Here is a 24,794-nt window from a genome sequence, read left to right on the forward strand (position 1 = left end):
CTGTTTAAGGTATTGAGTGAAGTAAAGTTGGACAGATGCTTTGACTAAGAAAGCCATTGTGATTTTTAAAAGTTTATGAGCTTTACAAATATTAATTTGATATTTGTATGATATTGTACAGTAGCCGTATTTCGATTTCTATATAATTACGGCCATTTTTAACGGTTTATTTAATTTAGGCCTAGGTAGTTAGTTGTTTTTCTCTCTTTTTTTGGTTCCATTTTTGTAATAACTGTATAATGTTCAATATCTGCATTTGAATGAAAGTGCATGTATAATGTTAATGACATCGCTGAAAAATGCTAATTCACTTCCGTTTTTTTTTTTTTTTTTTTTTTTTTTTAGTACGTCAGATTCATGAGGGTGCTGAGTAGAGCAGCAGAAACTGTTAGCTGGAGTACAGTTGGTAAATATCTCGAAGAAAGTGAGGTTATTTTTTTTATTTATTTTTTTATTTTGGAGCATATTCTTCGGAATATATAGGCGGTGGAGCTCGACTGCTCCGTGAATGGATCAGAGGAAGGTAGGGGGGAGAGAATGGAGTATAACGAAGGGAGATATGATGAATGTGGGGTGGAAAAGAGGGGACGGTCGAATGAAAAAGATAAAAGGAATAAAAGAGTAAGAAGTGATAAACATGATGAGTCTGAAAGTGATGAAGAAAGACAGGAGACTCTTTATAAAGAAGTTGAGAAATATGAGGTTGTAATACGATTTAATGAAAAGAGACAGGCAATCATGAAGAAGGTTAGCCCGTTTGTGCTAACATCAACCCTGGCAAGTAAAATTGGGGACATTGAATTTGCAAAAATCCTTAATGATGGGAATTTATTTGTGAGGTGTGCTGATGCAGGACAAATGGATAAAGCTCTAAAAATGAAAGATATAGCGAAATGTAAGGTGGAAAACACAGGAAGGGTGGGAACAAGGAAAAAAGATGGAAAGATTGGAGTGATTACAGGTGTACCACTGAGTGTAACAATGGAGGAATTAAAGAAGAATATTAAGGGAGCAAAAATTGCGAGTGCACAAAGAATGAAAACAAAAAGAGATGGAGTGGGAAAGGACAGTGAAACGGTTTCAATAGATTTTGAAGAAGAGAGAGTGCCTAAGAAAGTATTTTTGGGGTTTATGAGCTATCCAGTGAGGATCTTTGTTCCTAAGCCAATGAGATGCTTTAATTGTCAAAGGTTTGGCCATACAGCAAACAACTGTAAAAGGCAGAAAAGATGTGCAAGATGTGGAGGGGACCATGACTATGGAATGTGTGGTTCAGAAAATGTTGCAATTGCGGAGGAGCCCATAATGTGGCTTTTAGTGGATGTGAAGTAATGAAAAGGGAGACAAATATCCAAAAGATAAGAGTGGAAAGGAAAACTACTTATGCAGAAGCTGTAAAAGTAACAAGAGAGAAGGAAAATATGACTCACAAGGAAGTAGATTTGGTCACTCAAGAGCAACAACAAAGTAACCATGAAGGAATGTATGTGACAAAAATGGAACTAGTTACTTTTATAGCAGGTGTGATAAATTGTACAGCAGAAGTAAAATCCAAAAATGAATTAAAATGCAGTTAACCACTTAGGATTAGTAGGACTGACATGGGAAGAGGTAAGGGAAATCCTTACAAATCAGTCAAGTCAAGAAGTGTCATGTATTGGGTAATATTAATAATTGTTTTAATTTTACAGTGGAATGCCAGGAGTTTATTGGCCAATGGACAGGAGTTTAAACATTTTTTGAATGAGGTGGATGAAAAGCCAGATGTAGTGTGTGTGCAAGAAACCTGGTTGAAACCAAATTTAGATTTTAAATTACATGGATATACAGGAATAAGAAGAGATAGGAATACAGGAGAGGGAGGAGGGGGATGTGCCATATTCATAAAGACAGGAATTCCATACAGAATACTTGGGAAAGGTGAGGAACAGGAGTACATACACTCAAAAAAATGATATGTTGGCTTTACTTAACTTTTTTTTAAACAAAATCTAAAGTTAATAAGTTAATGGTCAAGAGCCCAACTAAAACACACACTTATCTCCATAATGGTGACTTAAACATTCCGGTTTTCTCCTTCAGAGATTCTGCTTGTTAACATCAGGTGTCTTCAATAATGCTCAATCATCACTCAGTTATTCACTTAATTAACTCATTAGCTCAGAGTTTAATTGGGTCGCTTAAAATGACCAAATTCCATGATGTTGAAGTTACATGAACATATTATGTTTGTTTAACGAAACATAGTTATGTGGAACCGGTGGAACCTGTTTACATAAAAAAGTTAAGTAAAGCCAACATATCATTTTTTTGAGTGTAGTGTTGGAGATGTGGGAAAGTGGAGGGGCAATTAGTATTATTAATAACTATAACCCATGGAAAAGATTGGAATTAGATAACCTACTAAGGATAGGAGGGCAAGATGGATCAAAAATAATCTGGTGTGCAGATTTTAATGCGCATAGTTCAATATGGGGAAGTATACATACAGATGCTAACGGCAAGGTAATTGAGGATTTGATGGATGAAAGAGAATTGTTCTGTTTGAATGATGGGAGAGGAACCAGAATCAATGTATCAACAGGGAAAGAGTCCGCTTTGGACATAACTTTAGTGTCTAATTCACTGGCTGGAAATAGTAATTGGGAAGTTTGGACATCTACTACAGTGGGAAGTGATCATTACCCTGTCTTTTGTTCAATAGGTCAAAGATTGGAAGTAGGTCCAGGAGAAATAATTCCTAAGTGGAATTTTGGGAAAGCTGATTGGGATAAGTTTAAGAAATTGAGTGATGATTACATGATCAGGGTTGAGGTTTCAGGAAGTATAGATGAAGTTAACAACCAGATAACTACAGCTATTATAATGGCAGCAGAGGAAGCTATTCCTAAAAGAAGAAACAGGGAAAATAGAAAACTGGTGCCTTGGTGGAATGAAGAGTGTTATCAGGCGGTAAGAGACAGAAACAAAGCTTTTAGATTACTTAAAAGAACTCAATGAATCATTTAATCCAGTACAAGAAAGCTCAGGCAGTGGTTAGAAGAACAATTCGACAAGCAAAGAGGACTAGTTGGAGAAATTTCTGTGATGAAATAGGAAGAACTACGCCGGTGGGAGAAGTCTGGAGAATGATTAAAAGGATGGGGGGAGACAGGAGACAGGGGGATTACCCAGTTATGTCATATGAAGAGGTAACAGCAGTTTCCAACAAAGAGAAAGCAGAAATTATGGCAAAATCATTCATAAAGGTACATAGTTCAAAAAATTTGGAAGAAGAAGGAAGAAGGAGAAGATTGATAACGTTTAATCAGCATATTCATAAATTAAATAGGAAGGAAGATACCAAAAATGAATTAGACGAATCATTTACTTTGGCAGAGATGGTAAGAGCAATAACAACAGCAAAACCTTCATCTCCGGGGAAAGATCAAGTTTGTTATATCATATCAAAACATTTGGGGGAAAAATCAAAGTTGAAGTTGCTTGAGGTATATAGTAAAGTATGGAAGAAAGGAAAATTACCAAATGCCTGGAAAGAAGCGGTAGTTATTCCGATAAGAAAACCTGGTAAGGATCCGACAAAACCCACTAGTTACAGACCTATAGCTTTAACTTCTAATCTATGTAAAATTATGGAAAGGATGATAGTAGATAGACTGACCCATGCCATAGAAAAAAGAGGATTATTGGCTAGTTGTCAGAGTGGTTTTAGGAAGGGAAGAAGCACAATAGACTCTGTGGTAAGAATTGAGACGGAAATAAGAAAGGCACAAGCGAATAAAGAGACTTTAATAGCGGTATTTTTTGATATTGAAAAAGCGTACGACATGATGTGGAAGGAGGGGTTATTAATCAAAATGAATAAGATGGGTGTTGGAGGGAAAATATTTAACTGGGTAAAGGATTTTCTTTTTGGACGGAAAATACAAGTGAGGATAGGGACAGACATGTCAAATCAATACATAGTTAGAAATGGTACACCACAAGGGAGTGTGATAAGCCCATTACTCTTCATAATTATGATCAATGATATATTTGAAAAAGTTCCAGAAGACATTGGAAGGTCTTTGTTTGCAGATGACGGGACGTTGTGGAAGAGAGGAAGGAATATAGATTATGTGGTCAGAAAAATACAGGAAGCAATTGATAAAGTTGTGGAGTGGGGTTTTGATTGGGGATTTAGATTTTCTGTAGAAAAGACGCATCTGTCTTTTTTACTAGGAAAAGAGTTCAGGAAGGCATAAAGTTAAGAATGTATGGAAGAGATTTAGAGAGGACTGGAACTTTTACATTTTTAGGAGTAAGTTTGGATTCACGATTGACATTTGCAGATCATATCAGAAAAATGGAGGAAAAAGGGAAAAAAAAGTGATAAATGTGATGAGATGTCTGAGGGGAAGAGAATGGGGTGCAAGTAGATCATCATTGAAAAGAATATATGTGGCATTAATACGATCAGTGATAGATTATGTAAGTGTAGTAATTGGATCGGCAGCTAAGTCTCAGTTAAAAAAGTTAGATGTAATCCAGGCTCAGGCCCTGAGAATATGCTGTGGAGCGGTCAAAACAACTCCTGTAGCAGCCATTCAGGTAGAAATGGGAGAATTACCACTAGATTTAAGGAGGAAACAGTTAATGGCTAACTATTGGGCTGGTTTAAAAGGACATAATAATTCACATATCACTAAGGCAGTGTTGCAGGAAAGCTGGGAGTATGGGAAAAATTTAAAGGAAAATTTTGGACGGATTGGAAATGAAATAGCCAAAGAACTACAAGTGTATAATTTGAGGATGAGTCCCATGATAGTTTATCCAGAGATTGCGCCATGGAAGATAGTTTGGCCAGCGGTAGACTGGTTTGTGTTACAGGACAAAAGGAAGGCTCAGGAGGAAATTAATTTAGAAAGACTGTTCAAAAATCGGTTGTTGGAAAAATATAATACATATATACAGATTTATACTGATGGAGCTAAGAATCCAGAGACGGAAGCAACAGGATTAGGGGTGGTGATACCAGATAAAGGAACAGGAATCAATAGGAGAACATCTAATCAATTAGGGGTTTAAACAGTGGAAATGTTGGCTATATTAATTGCATTATGATGGGCAGAAAAAAGTATTGTTATGCTCAGATTCATCAGCAGTTTTAACAAGTCTTCGGTCATTCAAATCCAAAAGTCGTCAAGATATTCTGTGGGAAGTACTTCAGTCAGTAACAAGAATAGTTGGACAAGTAAAGTTTATATGGGTACCAGGACATGTAGGGATAAGGGGGAATGAAATGGCTGATCATTTAGCAAAAAGGGCATTAACAAAAGGAAATATAGAAATGCAAGTTAGTATTAGTAAAGCAGAAGTTAAAAGTGTGATATGGGAGAAAATAAATCAAAAGTGGCAAGAAATGTGGGAGAGAGAGGGACAGGGAGACACTTATATCAAATTCAAAGGGAAGTTAAAGAAACAAGGGTTGGAAGTGGAAATAGGAGAGAAGAAATTGTGATCTCTAGGTTAAGAATGGGACATTGTTTATTAAATAAAACGCTTAAGTTAATAGGGAAACATAATACTGGATTGAGTGAAGGATGCCAGGAAGAGGAGTCTATAGAGCATATTATTTTGAGATGTAGTAGGTATGGAGCACAGAGAGAGATGATGAGGAATAAGCTGAGGGAGATGGGAGTTCAGAACATCACATTATAAGGGTTATTGAGTTCAGACTAGAATTCTTATGACTTTCTTAAGAGAAATAGGGTTTTTTAATAGAATATAAATAAAGGTAGTATATGAGGGTTAAAGTATAAATATTGATGTTGTAATTATGGTGGTAATAATAATTGTTGTTATTACTATTAAAATTATTAACATGCAGAATGAATGGGACTCGGGAGGAGCAGTGTGTGAGTGGGAGAGGGGGATTTAGTCTGTAAACCTATTTTCTGTTCCACACTCCGGAGCAGAAGGTGGCGGAAATGCACCAATAAGTTGGATGCCAACCGCCGTAAAATAGCAACAAGAAGAAGAAGGTTTTTAGTACTCGCCATTTTGAGAGCGAGTGTGCGCGCGTGCTCATTGTTGTGCTCGCGGAGCTCAACGGCAACTAGTGTTCGTCACCTCACTGGAATAGGCGAGTCGACTCAGTTTGAGGACACAAAGCGAAGTGAATTCTGATAGTTTGTTGGGCAACAAACTTAAAATGAGTTACGGCAGGCCTCCACCCGACGTAGAAGGCATGACATCGTTAAAAGTGGATAATTTAACGTACCGCACGTCGCCGGAAACGCTGCGGCGCGTCTTTGAAAAGTACGGCCGAGTTGGGGACGTTTATATTCCCCGAGATCGATACACGAAAGAGAGCCGGGGGTTCGCCTTCGTGCGCTTTCACGACAATCGGGATGCCGAGGACGCGATGGACGCGATGGATGGGGCGATTCTGGACGGGCGAGAGCTCCGGGTTCAGATGGCCCGTTACGGCAGGCCGCCAGACTCCTACTACGGCGGGCGTCGCGGCGGGGGAGCCGCCAGAAGACACGGAGGACACGGCCGCCGCAGCCGGAGGTAAACAATACCTCAGATCAGACAGAGTTGTTATCTGCGTACAGCGCTTTTCTATGTGTTTTTACAATCTGTGTGTTGTTTTTCTTGGAGGAACGCTATTAGTTCAGTCTGCTTTCCATGACGTCACATGCACGTAACGTTAGACTGATGCCGTTTAATTCAAAATCATGTTTTTTTAATTATTATATGGACTTTAACGCATTTCATGTGTGCTTTTATTTACCTAACAGTGAGTGTCTATGTTCGGAACAGCTCCTAACTACTTATGTTCGTAGAATATAACGTTAGTATAACGTTAGTTAATATGTAACGTTACGGTGCATATATATATATATATATATATATATCAGGGCTCGAAATTAACTTTTTTACCTGGTAGCACTGGTGCTCCCAACTTCAAAAAGTTAGGAGCACCAGCAAAAATTTAGGAGCACCCACCAAATTTGACGTTTAGCTCTGCCAGTAGAGCGGAACGACCGGCAGCATTCTGATGATTAAAAGCCTTAATAATTGAACCTGATTTGTTTTCCACACACTTGTCCCTGCATTTTTTTGTGCTTGGCACTCTCTCCTTGTTTAACCAAGCTCTTGCGCTTAAAATGTATTGGTTTTCTTTTCGGTGGTGGCCGGTGGACACTGTCATCCTTTCTTGCCCTGTTTTTTTTTTTTTTTTTTATTAAAGCTGTGATTTTACCACTGTATTTCATAGCTTTGTAAGATAAAATCCTTCTTTGCTAAACCTAATCATCATTTTGGTATATCATCATATCAATATCAAAAACTACAATAATAAAGTAGCATTAAAAAGTTTATTGTAACTAATTTTCTACCATATACAATTGAATACAATTAGAAGCTAGCTAACAACAACTTGATTTGCACTTTTTGTTTTTGGTTTCACCTCACTCCAGTCTAAACTAAAAGTTTTTTTTTTTTTGGTAAGTTTTCTTCACATTGTCATTTAAATAACCTGAAAATACTGTAGTTTATTAAGGTTAAATCTTCCTAACCACTCTTACTAAAAATAAATGGGGTAAGCACACTTACATTCTTATTTTAAGAGGTGTTCTGAGTAAATGTGGTTTGATTGGTTAACATTAGTTAATGCATTAGGCTAACTAACATGAACCATGAGCAATACATTTTTTACTGTATTTATGAATCTTTGTTAATCTTAGTTAATAAAAAATACAGCTGTTCATTGTTTGTTCATGTTACTTCACAGTGCATTAGGCTAACTACAAATACATCTTTTGATTTCAATAAGGCTACTATTAATGATTAAATTAGCATTAACAAAGATTAATAAATGCTGTAGAAATGCAGTTTATTAATAGTTAATGTTAACTAATGTAGTTAACTAGAGTTTAATAAATTGAACTTTATTGTAAAGTGTTACCGATTTGTTATACACCGATGCAGACGTCTCGTGAGTTCAGTGTTGGACAGATCAGTTGTTTTAACCATTCATTAAATGGAATCAGTTCAAAGGAGTCATTAGAAAAATCTCCGAATGCTTCACGTGAAACTTCGGTCTTCTTACCTTTTACCATCGTGTCAATTCTCGATTTATATGCGTGAGGGAGGGAGAGCAAGACTGTTTGAAGACTGTGAGAGTGCGCGCGCTCTCTCTGCTCGTTCTTTCAGTAATATGAGCCCTGTCACAAGCGCAGCCGTCAGTCATCTATCACTCACCGATCAAATAAGGCTTTGGCGGTCGCCAAAAAAATTCAAAGCAGGAAAAACCTCGTTTCATCTTCTCTCTTATTCAGCCTTTTAGTCGCGCGGTAGTCAGCTCCCTGTCACGTGACAACGGAGCGCAGCGTAAGTGAATGGGAGTGATTGACAGCTAATATTAACCTATCTAAAATCTGCTTTAAAGTTAGGAACGTAAGGATGAAGTTTGATTGGATGTAATCGTTGGATAGAATGATGGTCCGGCCACCACGTATCAGTGCACATAAGGTACACACTGTGCAGTAATTTGCGAACGTTTTGTAGAGAAATAAAAACAGGTCGCACCACAACAACCATTATTTGCACTCGCACAGATGCTCCCAAATATATTTTTAGGTAGCACAGATTAAATTTCAGGAGCATATGCGACCAAAATGGTCGCAATTTCGAGCCCTGCATATGCATGCATATGTATACACAGCCTCCCGTTTCAAAGTGACTAATAAACCGTTAACAAACTTTTTTTTAAATAATAGGCATTATCGAGCAGATATTGCATTAAAGCTGCTGTCCGTAGCTTTTTTTTGGGTTAAAAATTATCCAAAATACATATTTGATAAAATACATAACCAGCCAGTGTTCAAAACTATCTGCTTGCCTTAGCTCGATGCAAAACGGTAAGCTTGTAATAATGTTTTTAATTTTAGTGGTACTGGTGGATTTCCGTGGGAGATTCGAGCATGTCTTTGTGTCATTACGTCACATCTGTACACATAAAGAAGGAGTCTCGGCTAGTATAAGCTATATTGCGTGTGAGGATGCTGGAGGTAGAGATTTATAGCCTTTTCTCACAGCACTTGATATAATTAAACTTATCAATTTGATGGCGGATCCAGAAAGGTTCAAACGATCATCATCAGTGACAACAGATTTACCCGCTGTAAATGCAAAAGACTTCGTTCGGACTTCGGAGTGGCTACAGAAAAAAAGAGACTGTAACCGGACCCATGCGAAAACAAGGATAATATCGGAAGGACATTACATGATGTAGTCACGCAATGCTTGCTGACGTTGTTAACATTAACAATTAGAGAACATAGTATAGCTACTTTGCACGGTTTTGCGTGAAATGATAACTTATAAGCAATTGTTAGATTTAATCAGCGCGATTTACTGCAATGTCAGAACCAGAACAAAAGTGAATGTTTCTTACTAGTTCAGATGACATTTCCCGGTGAAAATTGTTGTTGGTCATACTTCCAAAAAGAATAATCTGTGATTCTGAATGACAATATCCACATCGGCGCGGTGACTGACAGCTGCACACTCTCCTCAAACACTGTGTTCATCCGCGAATGACTGCAATTGCAGATTTCGAACAGAGATGGCGACAAAGAGGAAAAATGCCGGACTGCAGCTTTAAGCTTAATACGTTTATGACTGTGTTTGTTATAAACCGTAAAGGCTCGTTCACATCAAGATTACTACATTATTATGTTAATCGTTAACATTATTATTACAAGTTAATTATAATTAACATTATAATGTTAATTGTGCTGCAATCATGTAGTCTGTCGCTTTAAAGAGTGCAACAGTCAGAATCCATAAGTAAAACCTCAATTTATTTTCTCCATAGTGAAATAGACTTTTTTTTTAAAATAACTCATACACAGACATACTGTGATTTTTTTTTTTTTTAATCACAACAGCGGAATTCACGGTGAACAACTACATTACCCATGATGCTCTACTGAATATTCCACCAATCAGGGAGTCACGAAGCAGTGTGAATGACGTAATCGAGTTGGTTTCGCTATGCTGTCAAAATATTTTTTACATGATCTATATACATAGCCGCGGGAACATATTTGATCAGGGCGGTGCTAGGATAGTGTTTATACGGTAATATAAATGCTTATTTTGAAATAAACTTAAATGTATTGTATATAATATAACTTTATAGTTATATTATATACAATAATTTATATAATATAAATGTTTAGATATAACTTTAAATGAATAGTTTTTAGGGGTGTAACAATATATCGTGCCACAATGTATCGCAATACAAAAATGCAACAATATGTATCGTGGATAGTTCACCCAAAATAAAAAATTACTGTGTGAGATTTTTTTAGTGCCAGTACTACATTAAACTACCATACATAATGTTGATTATAATGTATAATAATGCAATGGGGGAATATTTCCTGATAATGCCAAATGTCTGATGATGTTGGTCAGTAAAAAGTCCTACATCATTTTAAATATATCTAGTCAGTGACAGAGTGCAATCATATTCGTCTAAAATAATTCTGTATTTTCAGCTTCAGAATCATGAATATTTTTATTCTGGTGTCACCATTGTCCTTTGGTTACAAGCTGAAGCACCAAGTCCATCCTATTCATTTAAACCCACAATGTAATATCAAAGTTAGCATTTTAATCAACAGTATATTTTTTGTTAACCTTTTATCATGTGTCTTGGAGTATCGCAATAATATCGTATCGTGAGTTCAGTATCGTGATATGTATCGAATCCAGACATGAGGGTATCGTTACACCCCTAATAGTTTTATATTTCTCTATAGTTTTAAATTCGATTCGCAATGTTTACAATGGAAATTGTAGTTATTTTCCTCAATAAATCCTTTAAGTACACAGTCTTGTACCTTGTTGTAAAAGGACAAAGTGTTTTTGTCTGATTTTCAAATACATTTTTTTTCTCCAAATCAAAGTTTGTAATGTTGTGAATAATTCACCTCATATCTGGTGGGGTTGGTTCATGGCTTAGGTTTAAAAAAATTTTTTGTTTGGTTCCGGTTTCCGACCGACCCTGTCAATTTATGTGCGACCCAAATTTATTTTATGAGCTTGGGGAAGAAATAATAAAAATTAAATAAATACACAAATAAAAAACTTTGAGGCGAACTATAATTTACGTTTTTGTACAGCACGCGATGCAAGATGCCATCTGTTGTCCTCCAGCAAAACAAACGAGGCAGCTACATGGTCGTTCACACATCGTTCGTCAAACTGAACTATAATACATATAGGCTACAAGTTTTTTTTGTTTTTTTTTTGTCATTAAGGACACTTTTATTCATATACGCACACATACAAATGCATGCATTCATAGGCACGCACACACCACATGATGAGTTACAGAGTAACCTCCATCCGCCTCCCAAGTTTCATTAAAAATCATCCCAAATCCCAATACCCTCTTCTGCTGTCTACCACTTCTTTCGCCATGTATTTGTTCGTTTCTTTTATTATTTTATGCAATCCAAAACACTCTAACCTGCCGCGCTTCGTATCGATCGTATCGTATCGTATTCGATCTCCAGAGCCCGTCTAACTTGTCCGCGACAAATGGATTTTTGAAGGACAAGTAAAAGAGAATTTTACTTGCCCGAACGGACAAGTAGCCTGATTAGAACATCAATAACAAACAAACAAATAACTAGGGAATCACTAAACCGAGAGAATGATTTTATTACATTTATTGTAAGTTGCGATCAATTGTGGATAATAAATGCATTAGCCTGCTGACGGTGAGGTTGCGCTGTTGACGCTCGCGCAGCCTCTCGAGGAGAAATCTACACACATGAGCGCAGCACACACACACTCAGTTAACAACATACTGCCTATAAACAAATCTAAATGTGGAGTTTCTATATTTTAACATATGTGTTAAGCAGCCTCAATTATTTTTCCTGAATACCATATCACGATTGAAAATGTGACATTGATTTCCTACAACAGTTCAATAAACAGTTACAATTAAGTCACTTACATTTTAGATGAAATATTGGCTGTTTTTGTTCTGTTTCTGCAGCGAAAATAGTTCCAAACAAAAATCACAGCAGAACCACGGCGCATCTCACAGGAACACTCAACCTGTTTTCATTATTGAATGATTCAGCATTTTGACCGAATCGGTTGAGTCAAAGATTCAATGACCCATTAATTAACATCTGTCTCATTCTTGAATGAATCAACCGTTTAAACGAATCGTTTGAATTAATGAATCAATGACTCACTCATTAATACGGCCGCCTGCCGCCACCTATTGGCAGTTTAGTGTTATGTTTATAAGTAGCCTAGTATACTTCTTTCCGATGTTTCTTATTTGTACATTTAAATCAATTTCATAACATTATTTTATGCAATTGTAATTTTTCAGTGTAAATTATTTAATTTGATCAGCCCTACTTAGGGTAACAGTATGCTTCATCTTTCATTTTAAATTCCTAAATTTGATCAATAAATTCAATTATTTAGAATAAGACGACACTATAGGGCATTTAATAAGATTGGGGGAGGGGATGCCCTTCAAAGGTGCAGATATTACAATATGCCAATTTAAATATCAAAGCTGATTGAACACTGATGAGAACATTGCTTCAGAATAAATAAATTAAAAAATTAAAACAAATCCGGACAAGCAACTTTTTTACTCTGACAAGTGAATGACAGATTTACTTGTTCGGAGGGCAAGCACATGAAAAGGCTTAAGGTCGAGCCCTCAATAATTTCCTACCTATTACTTGCTGCTGCCACTAAAAAAAAAAAAAAAAAAAAAAAAAAAAAATCCCTACCGACCCATGACCTCAACTGACAACAAACCGGAACCAAACTTTTTTTTTTTTTATGCCTTATAATGCTTTAAAATCGAACAATATAGTATCTTCACTGTGGAATTAGAACCATTATTATTATAACTTTATATTTTTCATCTGAAAGTGATTCCAACTACATCGTACCGTTATAGTTCTGGTGTGGATTTCACTATTCTCACAGAACTAAAAAAGGATTATTAAAAGTTTATTGTTATAGTTCTTGGTGTGAATGTTCCTTATATCTTATCAAGTTGAGAGAAAGTGCAGGTCTGTGTACAGACTCTATTGAAATAATCCATCACTTTTCTTTATCTCCATTCTCCACCCACAGTCCAAAGCGCCGGCGACGCAGCCGCTCCAGAAGCAGGAGCCGCTCTCGTTCCCGCAGCCGTTCCCGTTACAGCAGGTCGAGGTCCCGCTCCATTTCCCGCTCTCGCTCCAAGTCACACACTCCCCGCAAGAGGAAGTCCAAGTCTCCTTCCAGGTCTAGGTCACGTTCTCGATCCAAATCCAGGTCCCGTTCCAGAAGCCGCACGCCTGCATCGAACAGAGGGTCCAGGTCCAGATCTAAAAGCCAGCCAAAGTCTGCAGGGGAAGAAGGACCGGCATCATCCTAAAACGCTTCAGTGGTAAGAAAACGTGACCCCGGACAATGATGTGCTGGAATGCATTTGCTTATTCTTTGCAGATGCATCGCATTGGTAAAAATGCTGCAGCATTTGACAATGCTGTTGAACTCAATGTGGAATTGTTTCCTCCAAGCTGCTGAATCCAGTATGGCAATGTAAAAGCAGAGCTGTGTTGAGCTGTTAGAGGTGTGCCTGCTCCTGTTGGGGTTGCTTTGAAGCAGATGGGTGTTTTGGTGGTGCTGAGGTACGTCTACGAGACAACGGACAGACAGCGTCCTGCCATAGACAAAAGTCAAACACAAACTCGCTGCCAGTTGCTTGCTTTAACCTGGAAATGGGAATAAACATAGTACTTGAGTTTATAACTAGCAGGCTGGCACGACCAAAGTCTTATCTAACCCGTGTGCGAAAAACTAAATGAGATTATTTATAGCAGGTGATTTGGGTTGGGTATCGAGTTCGATACTTTTTAGGCACCGAGCGAATTGCCTCTACCATCGAGTATCAAAAAACCTCCAAATTTCGATACCTAAGGGGTTAATCTCGTCAACGTGCCAATAAGCATACAGCATGATTGGCTGTTGCGAGGCATCAATGAAAAACACTAGTTACACCCAGAGAAGCTGGAAATGTCTACTTTTAAAACGAACCAATTCAAATATGAACACTCTGATTATGTAATCAAAATGAAAGGTGCATTTCTCTGTATAGAGCTGGTAAGTCCCGCCCCTTCCGCTTACCCCGCTGGACCTCTAGGTTGAAAAATCGTCAATGCAAGTGAATGAGAGAAACTGATTATTTTCTAATCCCGTTTGAATTTTGCAATGAATGTGAACATATGTTGTCTGTGAATTTTTTATATAATGTTTCGTGTAAAGAAAGCTACAATTTAGCGGGTAGAATTTTCATACGGTTAGACTTTGTGTGAGAGCACTTTGTGGACTACAACTCTTCGCTGCTTTCGACGCGTTTGCTATGCGTCACCACCACTAGCACACGGATCCCGCTAAACATGCCTTTGTTTGAATGGTGACATTTGGGTACAAAACACACAGGCATCTCGATCTAATTCCTTAGATTATCGCACCGTGATTTGTGGAGGGGAAATGTGTTATGCGGTGACGTCACATATGCGACGTGTCTTTCTCGTTATGTCTATTCCACAACTGCTAGCCAAAGAATCATACAATATACTGTCAAACTCGTTACATGAGAAATTATATAAAAAATTCACAGACAACATATGTTCACATTCATGGCACAATTCAAACGGGATCAGAAAATAATTATTTTCTCTCATTCACTTGCATTGACGCTTTTTCAACCTAGAGGTCCACTTGGAGTTTTACGGATGGGCGGGACTTACCAGCTCTATATTGTGGAGATGACGCGTCCGCAACGTCAACTTCATCTTTGCAGACAACACTGACTCAGAAAACACTAGTTTATTAATAAGCAATTAAAATGTCTCCTTGCTCCCCCTGAAATAACACAGATTTCATCAAATTTGTATTGAAAAAAGTATTGTTCTAGCCGGGGAAAACCCAGACAATTTCCGGCAAATGTAGATTTGCTCTGAAAGTTAGTCTGGCAAAGAGCTCATTCAAGCCCATTTCCAATCCGCCGAAATCGCGGCACCAATCAGAAGCGTTGGGGCGGGCTTTACACGATGACGACAGCGCTGGGATTTTGAAGCAGATTTTGTAGCCTACGTTACAAAGATGGATGCCGCCGTCGAACATCACTCGTTCGAATCAGCTATCGCGTCTGTTTTAAGCCATTTGAACGTTTCCTTTTTGTTAAAAACCGAGCAAAGAACAACACTCTGAGATGTTTCCGCCGCTCTGCATACGTCATCTCCTTCATCGCTCTGATTGGTTTAGGTCTATCCGCGACGTCCGTTGGTGACGCCCCTCTGGAAATGATTTGTCTATGACGCTTTGCCAGACCATAACTCAGTTACAACTGAGAATGGTCTGGTTTTAACCAGGCTGGTATTGTTCGGGACCCGGTATCGGAATCAAGGTATCGGACATTTTTGATCGATACCCAGCCCTACAGATGAATTAGTCTGGCAATCAGTGCAAAACAAAATATTATGTAACATCAGTTTAAAACAAAAGTAAACAAACTAACATTATGAGACTAATACTGTCATTCTGATTGGATGAGACACATTTAAAGTCAAATTTCCATAATGAGCACATGTGACCGGACGTCATACTGCCAGAAATCTAGTCTTTTTAACGGGATGTCATTAATACATCACACATTTTATCTTTTTTTATTTTTTTTATTTATGTGTATAGAGATGTATTTGTGTAATATGTGTAGTTTGTTTTTGTGCTATGGTTAACTGTCCATGTCATCTTGATCCCCAGTTTCTCTCTTTTATTTCCCCACCTTTCATTGCCATGTTTGGGTGCGTTCCCACCATGTCGTAATTACGAGATCCCGACTTGTAAAAAGCGCTGGCGTCCTGCTAGAGCTCGTAATTACAGCTGGATTTTTGAAAGCCATCTCGTAATTACGACATGGCTTTTCCACGTGCTTGGTCACATGGCTGACCGCTGTTTTGTGTTCTCTCAGGTCCGTCTCGTCATGGGGCGATTGTAAATGCGTGACCTCGGTTGGAGCCTGAGGAACCCCGGATTGAAAACCCTGAAATCTACACAAAGGCTACATGGGCCTAAAGGTCATTATGACTGATTGGCATATTCAAACTGTTGAAGAGTTATACAGCCCTTTGTTCTTTGTATACATTGTTCCTGTTTTAAACGTGTATGTCCTTTTTAATTCGTTGAGTAGGACGAGCATCACAATTCTATTGGGCTTTAAGGTAACCCTGTTTCGGTGATGGTTCTGAGAGTGCTAGCTGCACCTCACTTGTGTCACTTTTGTAAGACGCTGTTTAGAAATTAATCTAGATTTGGCTTTTTATTGTTGTTGTTAAAAATCTGCTTTAATCTGCAAATGCGTAAACTTATTTCTCTGCTTTGTTTTGAAATCATTTGGAAAGTATGAATAGCTTGTTTACTTTATATTACAGTCCTGATGTTAAACCAATTTTGTATATAATCTTAGTTAATTTGTCTTTTCATGAGTGATTATTTGGATTCTAACCCAATGTCTTGTGTATTTTTTGTGCACTAGGCGCAGTTGTCTAGCTGTTGAGTTTTGCTGGTTAGCTGTTAAGGTCCGGTGTTGCAGTGCTGAGTGCTTGGCTGTTTCCGGTTTTCTCCAGTTTGCTGCTGTTGCAGGTGTGGGTCGAGGTCAAGCAGCATCTGCACAATAAAAAATTCGGTGGCCAAAGCGCTGTCGTCTGTCAAATTGTGTTACAAAGTTTGGAAAGTTGGGAGTATCTTAAACTGTACCGATCAACTTTGTTCTGTCCTGGATCTTCAATAAATCAGTTATTAAATGCTTCTGTCTTGGTGTCATGGCAAAATGTGTTCTTGAGAGGGTTATTATTATTAAACTCACTTCACTTGAAATAAAATAAATTTGAGCTGAAATAAAGTAAAAAACGCTTTAAGTCCCCCTGTGGTAAAAACAAAAATCACGTTTTTAATGTGCTTAAAGACAAACCATGTGCAAACTCATAAGTCGCCAGCATTGCTGAGTATTTTCTCCTTAAAACTGCAGTGAACCAAAGACAGTCTCAAAAACACGGTGTGAAATCGCTGGTGTTTCTGACGTCACACACTACAGTAACCAATCAGATCAACGTGTGATCGTCAACCAGTGGATCTCTGAGCTGGTGTGAGTGAGTGGAGGTTAAATATATTAACCCTCATCCTTCCCTCGCACTTTGTAACACATCTTTCACTCGCGGGTCAAAATGACCCGAAGCCCTAAAATTATACTTCATTTTTTTTGTCCAGAAAAGCTTATTTTATTTCATTTTTTGTGAATTTTTTCTATTTTAATGCTTTTTTTTTGTTGGTATTTATTATTTTACTAACCTTTAAATGACTAGATTTGATCAATAAATAGTCATTTAAGCACATTCTTTCAATTTAAATTCAAAATAACTCACAATTTCATGCATAACCCTTTTAATTCAGCTCAAAATATCTTACATTGGGTGTCTTTGCCGACGTCTTGTGGGGAAAAAAATAATATAACATGATATTTCATGACTCTAGCCACTAAATGGCCTTAGCTCTATATGGAGCAAATGAGCTGTTCCACTGGTCAGTTCATTCAGTATGCATTCAGATACACATGTAGACATTATAAAACAATTTTTGGTAAAGTTTTATGTTTTTCTATGTGTACTGAAACATTCCTCGCATTCCATTCATTCCTAAGGGGGTCAAATTGACCCGCGAGAGAAGGATTTGTTACTTGTTTACATTTTCACCACAAAATTCATTCAATTTGTTTGTGTATTCATGGTTCAAGTGCGACAAAAGTCCAAGGGTCTAGGACCCCTCCGATGAACACTACATTTTTAAATGTCAAAATGACCCTAAGGAAGGATGAGGGTAAACTTTAAATATGTCATTTTGGTGATCAACTTATTATATTTCAGCCAACATTTCTTATTTTTTTTAAGTTGTAATAAATACACACTGAAATGATAAAAAAAAAAAAAAACTAATACAAATGACAAACGCACAACAAAATTACTAAAACTTAAATTAAAATGTAAAATATTGATAAATATAATAGTATCTCAATGATACTTAAATAAATCTAGTTCTTGAGCTATAGTGTATATTGGCATAATCTGTCATCATAAACCCATTTTATTTCTGTAATCTGACATTTTCAAGTGAAGGACTAAAATGTAGAACAGAAGTTTATCAGGACATGTTACATTGGAAGGGAAAGGATTTGTATATACAAGTTTCTCATTAAAACACCTTTCTTGTTATGATCATCATTTGTACAGTATGATTCCCAGGAAGTGTTGATCCAGCAAGATGGTTTTTGTTTGCTTCAAATCTTTCCAGTGGGACATTGATGCACTTCAGATCCCACTTGTGTAACAAAGCCTCAATGGACCAGTCCGCACTGCAATAAAAAGAAATAAAAACGATTAATTTTTAACTAGGCATCTTGGACGGTGAATAATTATGAATGCAGAACCCTATTAATATTACATTTGTCAATATAGCGGTACTAATTTTACAAGATTGCTTTCTGCAGGGTTCCTGCAGTTATGGAAATAAAATTTCAAACTGATTTCCAAGAATGGAAACATAATGGAAGCATCGAATCGAATCTTAAAGTTATGGGATTTTCTATATTATATATTTTTCTTACGTTAATTTTTGAGCTACAAATTGCTCTTTGTCAGTGTAATCGCTATAAAACTAATGTTTAAAATCAAACATATGGAAGCTTGTTTCTGCCACAGGATAAAAAATGAAAAAAGGTAATTAAGACATTCACAATTCTGACTTTATAACACACAATTACGGGTTTATATCTCACAATTCTGGGGGGAAAAGTCAGAATTGCAGGATAAAAAGTCGCAATTACCTTTTTAAAATTACTCTAAATTTATAACTGGCAATTCTGACGTTTTTATTACAATTGTGAGATACTTGCAGCAACTGAGAGAAAAAAAAGTTTATATCTCAGAACTCTTTATTCTCACAATTGCTAGTTTATGATTTGCAACTCTGACATTATTTCTCACAGTTTATAATTCGCACTTTTTACTTTTTTTCTTAGAATCGTCAGATATATACTTGCAATTGCGAGAAAAAAGTCAGAATCGCAAGATAAGCCGCAATTACCTTTTCTTAATTACAATTTTATATCTTTCAACTCTTGACTTTATTTCTCACAATTGCAAGTATATATCTATGGTGGTCCAGTAGTTCACAACACAACAAAATCAAGCCACAACACAACTAAATCATATCACCTTCTCTCCTGGTATGTCGTCCAGAACTGAGCATGAGGGTTTCTCCTTACGAGAAAGGAGATGGTCACGAGCACGTCTTCAAAATCTGTCCAAAGCAATGTTTTGTTTAATATTTAGAAACCTGTGTAACATTTAAGCATTAGATAAACCATGGGGAAAAAGGTCACCTTCAGGTTCATAGAAGACATCTGAGCCCAGGATGATGTCCAGCGGCGGCAGCGAGAGGAGCTCCGGCGACACCCGTCCCCAGGTGAGTGCGATCGCAGGCACGCCGGGCAGGCCGTTGGCGTCACAGGAGCGCCGGCAGTTCCTCAGGCAGAGGGGCAGCTCAGCACTGTCTGACAGCATCACACGCGCCCCACACCTGCCAGCCACCACCCCAGGCAAACCCACCCCGGCGCCCAGCTGCAACGCAAAAGCACAGTTTATTACACTCAATTTGACCCAAACTCCATTAGCTTGAAATAAAAATAATTTAAAAAAAGAAACGCATGCATTGCTCACAATAAGATCTATAATAAGCATTTAGAAAATAGACAGGGTGAAACTTCAACACAGCAGGACTTGCAATACTAATGGAGGGGGTTTGACTCCGATTTATTTGAAGGGTTAGTTCACCCAAAAATGAAAATGATGTCATTAATGACTCGCCCTCATGTCGCCCCAAGCCCGTAAGACCTCCGTTCATCTTCAGAACACAGTTTAAGATATTTTAGATTTAGTCCGAGAGTTTTCTGTCCCTCCATTGAAAATGTATGTACGGTATACTGTCCTTGTTCAGAAAGGAAATAAAGACATCATCAAAGTAGTCCATGTGACATCAGTGGGTTAGTTAGAGTGTGTTGAAGCATCGAAAATACATTTTGCTCCAAAAATAACAAAAACTATGACTTTATTTAGCATTGTATTGTGTTCCGGTTCTGTTGTGGATCCGCGTTCAGTGCCGCTGCTGACGTGTGTCTGGTGTGTGTGTGTGTGTGTGTGTGTGTGTTCTGGTTCTGTTGTGGATCCGCGTTCAGTGCCGCCGCTGACGTAAGACGCTGCTGACGTGTGTCTGGTGTGTGTGTGTGTGTGTGTTCTGGTTCTGTTGTGGATCCGCGTTCAGTGCCGCTGCTGACGTAAGACGCTGCTGACGTGTGTCTGGTGTGTGTGTGTGTGTGTGTTCTGGTTCTGTTGTGGATCCGCGTTCAGTGACGCTGCTGACGTAAGACGCTGCTGACGTGTGTCTGGTGTGTGTGTGTGTGTGTATTCTGGTTCTGTTGTGGATCCGCGTTCAGTGCCGCCGCTGACGTAAGACACTGCTGACGTGTGTCTGGTGTGTGTGTGTGTGTGTGTGTGTGTGTGTGTGTTCTGGTTCTGTTGTGGATCCGCGTTCAGTGCCGCCGCTGACGTAAGACGCTGCTGACGTGTGTCTGGTGTGTGTGTGTGTGTGTGTTCTGGTTCTGTTGTGGATCCGCGTTCAGTGACGCTGCTGACGTAAGACGCTGCTGACGTGTGTCTGGTGTGTGTGTGTGTGTGTATTCTGGTTCTGTTGTGGATCCGCGTTCAGTGCCGCTGACGTAAGACGCTGCTGACGTGTGTCTGGTGTGTGTGTGTGTGTGTGTTCTGGTTCTGTTGTGGATCCGCGTTCAGTGACGCTGCTGACGTAAGACGCTGCTGACGTGTGTCTGGTGTGTGTGTGTGTGTGTGTTCTGGTTCTGTTGTGGATCCGCGTTCAGTGCCGCTGACGTAAGACGCTGCTGACGTGTGTCTGGTGTGTGTGTGTGTGTGTGTTCTGGTTCTGTTGTGGATCCGCGTTCAGTGACGCTGCTGACGTAAGACGCTGCTGACGTGTGTCTGGTGTGTGTGTGTGTGTGTGTTCTGGTTCTGTTGTGGATCCGCGTTCAGTGACGCTGCTGACGTAAGACGCTGCTGACGTGTGTCTGGTGTGTGTGTGTGTGTGTATTCTGGTTCTGTTGTGGATCCGCGTTCAGTGACGCTGCTGACGTAAGACGCTGCTGACGTGTGTCTGGTGTGTGTGTGTGTGTGTGTTCTGGTTCTGTTGTGGATCCGCGTTCAGTGCCGCCGCTGACGTAAGACACTGCTGACGTGTGTCTGGTGTGTGTGTGTGTGTGTGTGTGTGTTCTGGTTCTGTTGTGGATCCGCGTTCAGTGCCGCCGCTGACGTAAGACGCTGCTGACGTGTGTGTGTGTGTGTGTGTGTATTCGGGTTCAAGTAAATATGGCTGGGCAAAAAAATGCAAGTCTTCCTCTGTGTGGAAATCCTTAGACATGTTTGCGAAGATTGTTTTGTTTCCAGCGTGCGTCTCCCTCAGACTGTGAACGAAGCTCGGGCGCACCAGACACACGTCAGCAGCGTCTTACATCACACACACACACACACACACACCAGACACACGTCAGCAGCGTCTTACGTCAGCAGCGTCACTGAACGCGGATCCACAACAGAACCAGAATACACACACACACACACCAGACACACGTCAGCAGCGTCTTACGTCAGCAGCGGCACTGAACGCGGATCCACAACAGAACCAGAACACACACACACACACACCAGACACACGTCAGCAGCGTCTTACGTCAGCAGCGGCACTGAACGCGGATCCACAACAGAACCAGAACACACACACACACACACACACACACACCAGACACACGTCAGCAGCGTCTTACATCAGCAGCGTCACTGAACGCGGATCCACAACAGAACCAGAACACACACACACACACACACACCAGACACACGTCAGCAGCGTCTTACGTCAGCGGCGGCACTGAACGCGGATCCACAACAGAACCAGAACACACACACACACACATACACACACCAGACACACGTCAGCGGCGGCACTGAACGCGGATCCACAACAGAACCAGAACACACACACACACACACCAGACACACGTCAGCAGCGTCTTACATCAGCAGCGTCACTGAACGCGGATCCACAACAGAACCAGAACACACACACACACACACACACCAGACACACGTCAGCAGCGTCTTACGTCAGCGGCGGCACTGAACGCGGATCCACAACAGAACCAGAACACACACACACACACACACACACACCAGACACACGTCAGCAGCGTCTTACATCAGCAGCGTCACTGAACGCGGATCCACAACAGAACCAGAACACACACACACACACACACATACACACACCAGACACACGTCAGCGGCGGCACTGAACGCGGATCCACAACAGAACCGGAAGACAATACAATGCTGAATAAAGTCGTAGTTTTTGTTATTTTTGGACCAAAATGTATTTTCGATGCTTCAAAACACTCTAACTAACCCACTGATGTCACATGGACTACTTTGATGATGTCTTTATTTCCTTTCTGAACAAGGACAGTATACCGTACATATACATGTTCAATGGAGGGACAGAAAGCTCTCGGACTAAATCTAAAATATCTTAAACTGTGTTCCGAAGATGAACGGAGGTCTGACGGGCTTGGGGCTTGAGTCATTAATGACATCATTTTCATTTTTGGGTGAACTATACGGCGTTATATGTGTGCCTCAATCCTGAGCGAGTAATTGTACGTTTTGAGCACAGAGAACTATATTTTGCAAGCACATTGCATTATATTTTAAACAGAAATTAACAATCGCAAAAAAAAAAAAAAAAAGAAATCGTTTGAGCAAAGAAAAAACGATTCCGTGCTCAATAAATGTATTTGCTATTATCCATATTAACGTGCAATAATAACTCCTCTCACGCAGTTTACAGGTGCTCTCTCACAAACTTATTCTCTGCGCTCCTGTCAAGTCTCCCTCTCTCTCTCTCTCTCTCTCTCTCTCTCTCTCAACCTCTTAATTCTGTGCGCGCTCAACTCTTGACACACACGCTCGGCTCGCTCAACTTGCAACAGCGTTACAAGTGTGCCACAAAATTAACCAATCGGAAAATTAAAGGTCAATTGTTATTGGCTGTTGGCAACAGCCAATAACAATTGACCTTTAATTTTCCAATTGGTTAATTTTGTTGCACATTGTCGGTCTCCAATCAAATCGCTAGTAGAACCAAAGCCCGTCTGGTAGAACTATCCACTACTACAGCTTCGAGCTTACTGGAAAAAAAAAATCGAAAAAATAACTGACTACAGCGAGACTAATGGATTAACACATTTTGGTAAGAATTTTTTATTATTATTAACTTAAAGGTGTCTTGTTAGTTTTGTGTATTATAATGCTGTTGTGTTGTTTAACTTATAATATTACAGTAGCCTATATCTCCTATTGTGACTAAAGTTAGTTTGACTTATCCTTTTCACCATTTGACTCTGTCATGTTTGATGGTGGCTAGAGAAGACATCTATCCATAAAATTCATTTTTCGTCTTCTTTGTGCTGCGTGGTGATTGTTGACCAACAGCCAATCACAATGCACTACTTGCACAACTACTTCCGCGTTCTACTTATTACATATCTGGTCCATTGACCTTTCATGTTACGATTGGTTGATTTTGTGGCACACTTGTAGCGCTGTTGTATGTTGAGCGAGCGTGTGTGTCAAGAGTTGAGCGAGTTTGAGAGAGAGAGAGAGAGAGAGAGAGAGAGAGAGAGAGAGAGAGAGAGAGAGAGAGAGAGAGAGAGAGTTGACTTGACAGGAGCACAGAGAATAAGTTTGTGAGAGAGCACCTGTAAACTGCGTGAGAGAGGGGTTATTATTGCACGTTATATGGATAATAGCAAATCCATTTATTGAGCACGTAATCGTTTTTTCTTTGCTCAAACGATTTTTTTATTTTTTTTGCGATTGTTAATTTCTGTTCAAAATATAATGCAATGTGTTTGCAAAATATAGTTCTCTGTGCTCAAAACTTACAATTACTCGCTCAGGATTGAGGCACACATATAACGCCATAGATCTAACCCTTTAATTCATGAATGTGAACATGTCAAGGCATCAGATGTGTGTGTAATGATGAGTATAAGTACCTCAAGAACAGTCTTGTTCTGTAGTTCCTCTCTTGCCATCCACACATACTGTGATAGCACCACCGCACAGGGCCACACATACATGCCATATTGTGAATCAAGAACCTGAAATAAATCAGTGTTTATTGTCAAATTATTGTCAAATTAATTACATAAAGTATTACAAACTTTGCTGTACCTCAGGGATAGACACCGTTAAGGAGTCTTCACAGTCCTGAAATGTAAATGATTTCTCTATTAACGTGTGAGAGGATTCGTTCATGGCCTTGCTGATGTTTTACCTTCCAGTGCTTGTAGTTGACACAACATTTTCAGCTTTCCAAAACAACATTAAATCCATTTCGCCGAACGTACTACTAGTACGTTTAGGCGGTCTCTTTCTCTGGTGATGTTCTATTGGATCTTTAGTCTGCGCGGACAGTGACTCGCACACTCGGCAGCCAATCGGCGTTCAATTCCAAAG

General features: G+C 39.2%; 2 protein-coding genes across 5 annotated transcripts; one reads left to right on the forward strand and one right to left on the reverse strand.

Annotated features, from left to right (window-relative positions):
• Window positions 1-6,081: 6,081 nt before the first annotated feature.
• srsf2b (serine and arginine rich splicing factor 2b) lies at window positions 6,082-16,913 on the forward strand. Of its 3 annotated transcripts, XM_056251150.1 has the most exons (5): window positions 6,082-6,555; window positions 13,189-13,486; window positions 13,620-13,730; window positions 16,076-16,181; window positions 16,640-16,913. In XM_056251150.1, exons 1-2 carry the CDS (start codon window positions 6,194-6,196, stop codon window positions 13,472-13,474), a joined length of 648 nt encoding a protein of 215 aa, XP_056107125.1. In that variant the 5' UTR covers window positions 6,082-6,193; the 3' UTR covers window positions 13,475-13,486; window positions 13,620-13,730; window positions 16,076-16,181; window positions 16,640-16,913. The 3 variants fall into 3 exon arrangements, with proteins under 3 accessions (XP_056107125.1, XP_056107111.1, XP_056107118.1); XM_056251136.1 differs by having other exon boundaries at window positions 13,189-13,730; XM_056251143.1 differs by lacking the exon at window positions 13,620-13,730.
• Window positions 16,914-18,338: 1,425 nt separating this feature from the next.
• On the reverse strand, window positions 18,339-24,649 carry mettl23 (methyltransferase 23, arginine). Of its 2 annotated transcripts, none has more exons than XM_056251166.1 (5): window positions 24,510-24,649; window positions 24,332-24,436; window positions 19,538-19,775; window positions 19,371-19,455; window positions 18,339-18,508 (listed from the first exon to the last, which is right to left on the reverse strand). In XM_056251166.1, the coding sequence occupies exons 1-5, from the start codon at window positions 24,591-24,593 to the stop codon at window positions 18,349-18,351; spliced, it is 672 nt and encodes a 223-aa protein (XP_056107141.1). In that variant the 5' UTR covers window positions 24,594-24,649; the 3' UTR covers window positions 18,339-18,348. The 2 variants fall into 2 exon arrangements, with proteins under 2 accessions (XP_056107141.1, XP_056107151.1); XM_056251176.1 differs by having other exon boundaries at window positions 24,332-24,379; window positions 24,510-24,644.
• Between the last annotated feature and the right edge of the window lie 145 nt (window positions 24,650-24,794).

The sequence above is a fragment of the Rhinichthys klamathensis genome, unplaced genomic scaffold (genome assembly GCF_029890125.1).
Source record: "Rhinichthys klamathensis goyatoka isolate OS25496 unplaced genomic scaffold, OSU_Roscu_1.1 h1tg000004l_1, whole genome shotgun sequence".
Taxonomy (NCBI): Eukaryota; Metazoa; Chordata; class Actinopteri; order Cypriniformes; family Leuciscidae; genus Rhinichthys; species Rhinichthys klamathensis.

Bases quoted from the DNA above. Each gene is read 5' to 3' on its own strand.
- srsf2b (XM_056251136.1), top strand. From the start codon at position 6,194: ATGAGTTACGGCAGGCCTCCACCCGACGTAGAAGGCATGACATCGTTA. The intron at 6,556-13,188 runs GTAAACAATACC...CTCCACCCACAG, and splicing joins CACGGCCGCCGCAGCCGGAG to TCCAAAGCGCCGGCGACGCA.
- mettl23 (XM_056251166.1), bottom strand. From the start codon at position 24,593: ATGAACGAATCCTCTCACACGTTAATAGAGAAATCATTTACATTTCAG. The intron at 19,456-19,537 runs GTGACCTTTTTC...TGCTTTGGACAG, and splicing joins TGTCTTCTATGAACCTGAAG to ATTTTGAAGACGTGCTCGTG. The intron at 18,509-19,370 runs GTGATATGATTT...TTTTTATTGCAG, and splicing joins ACGACATACCAGGAGAGAAG to TGCGGACTGGTCCATTGAGG.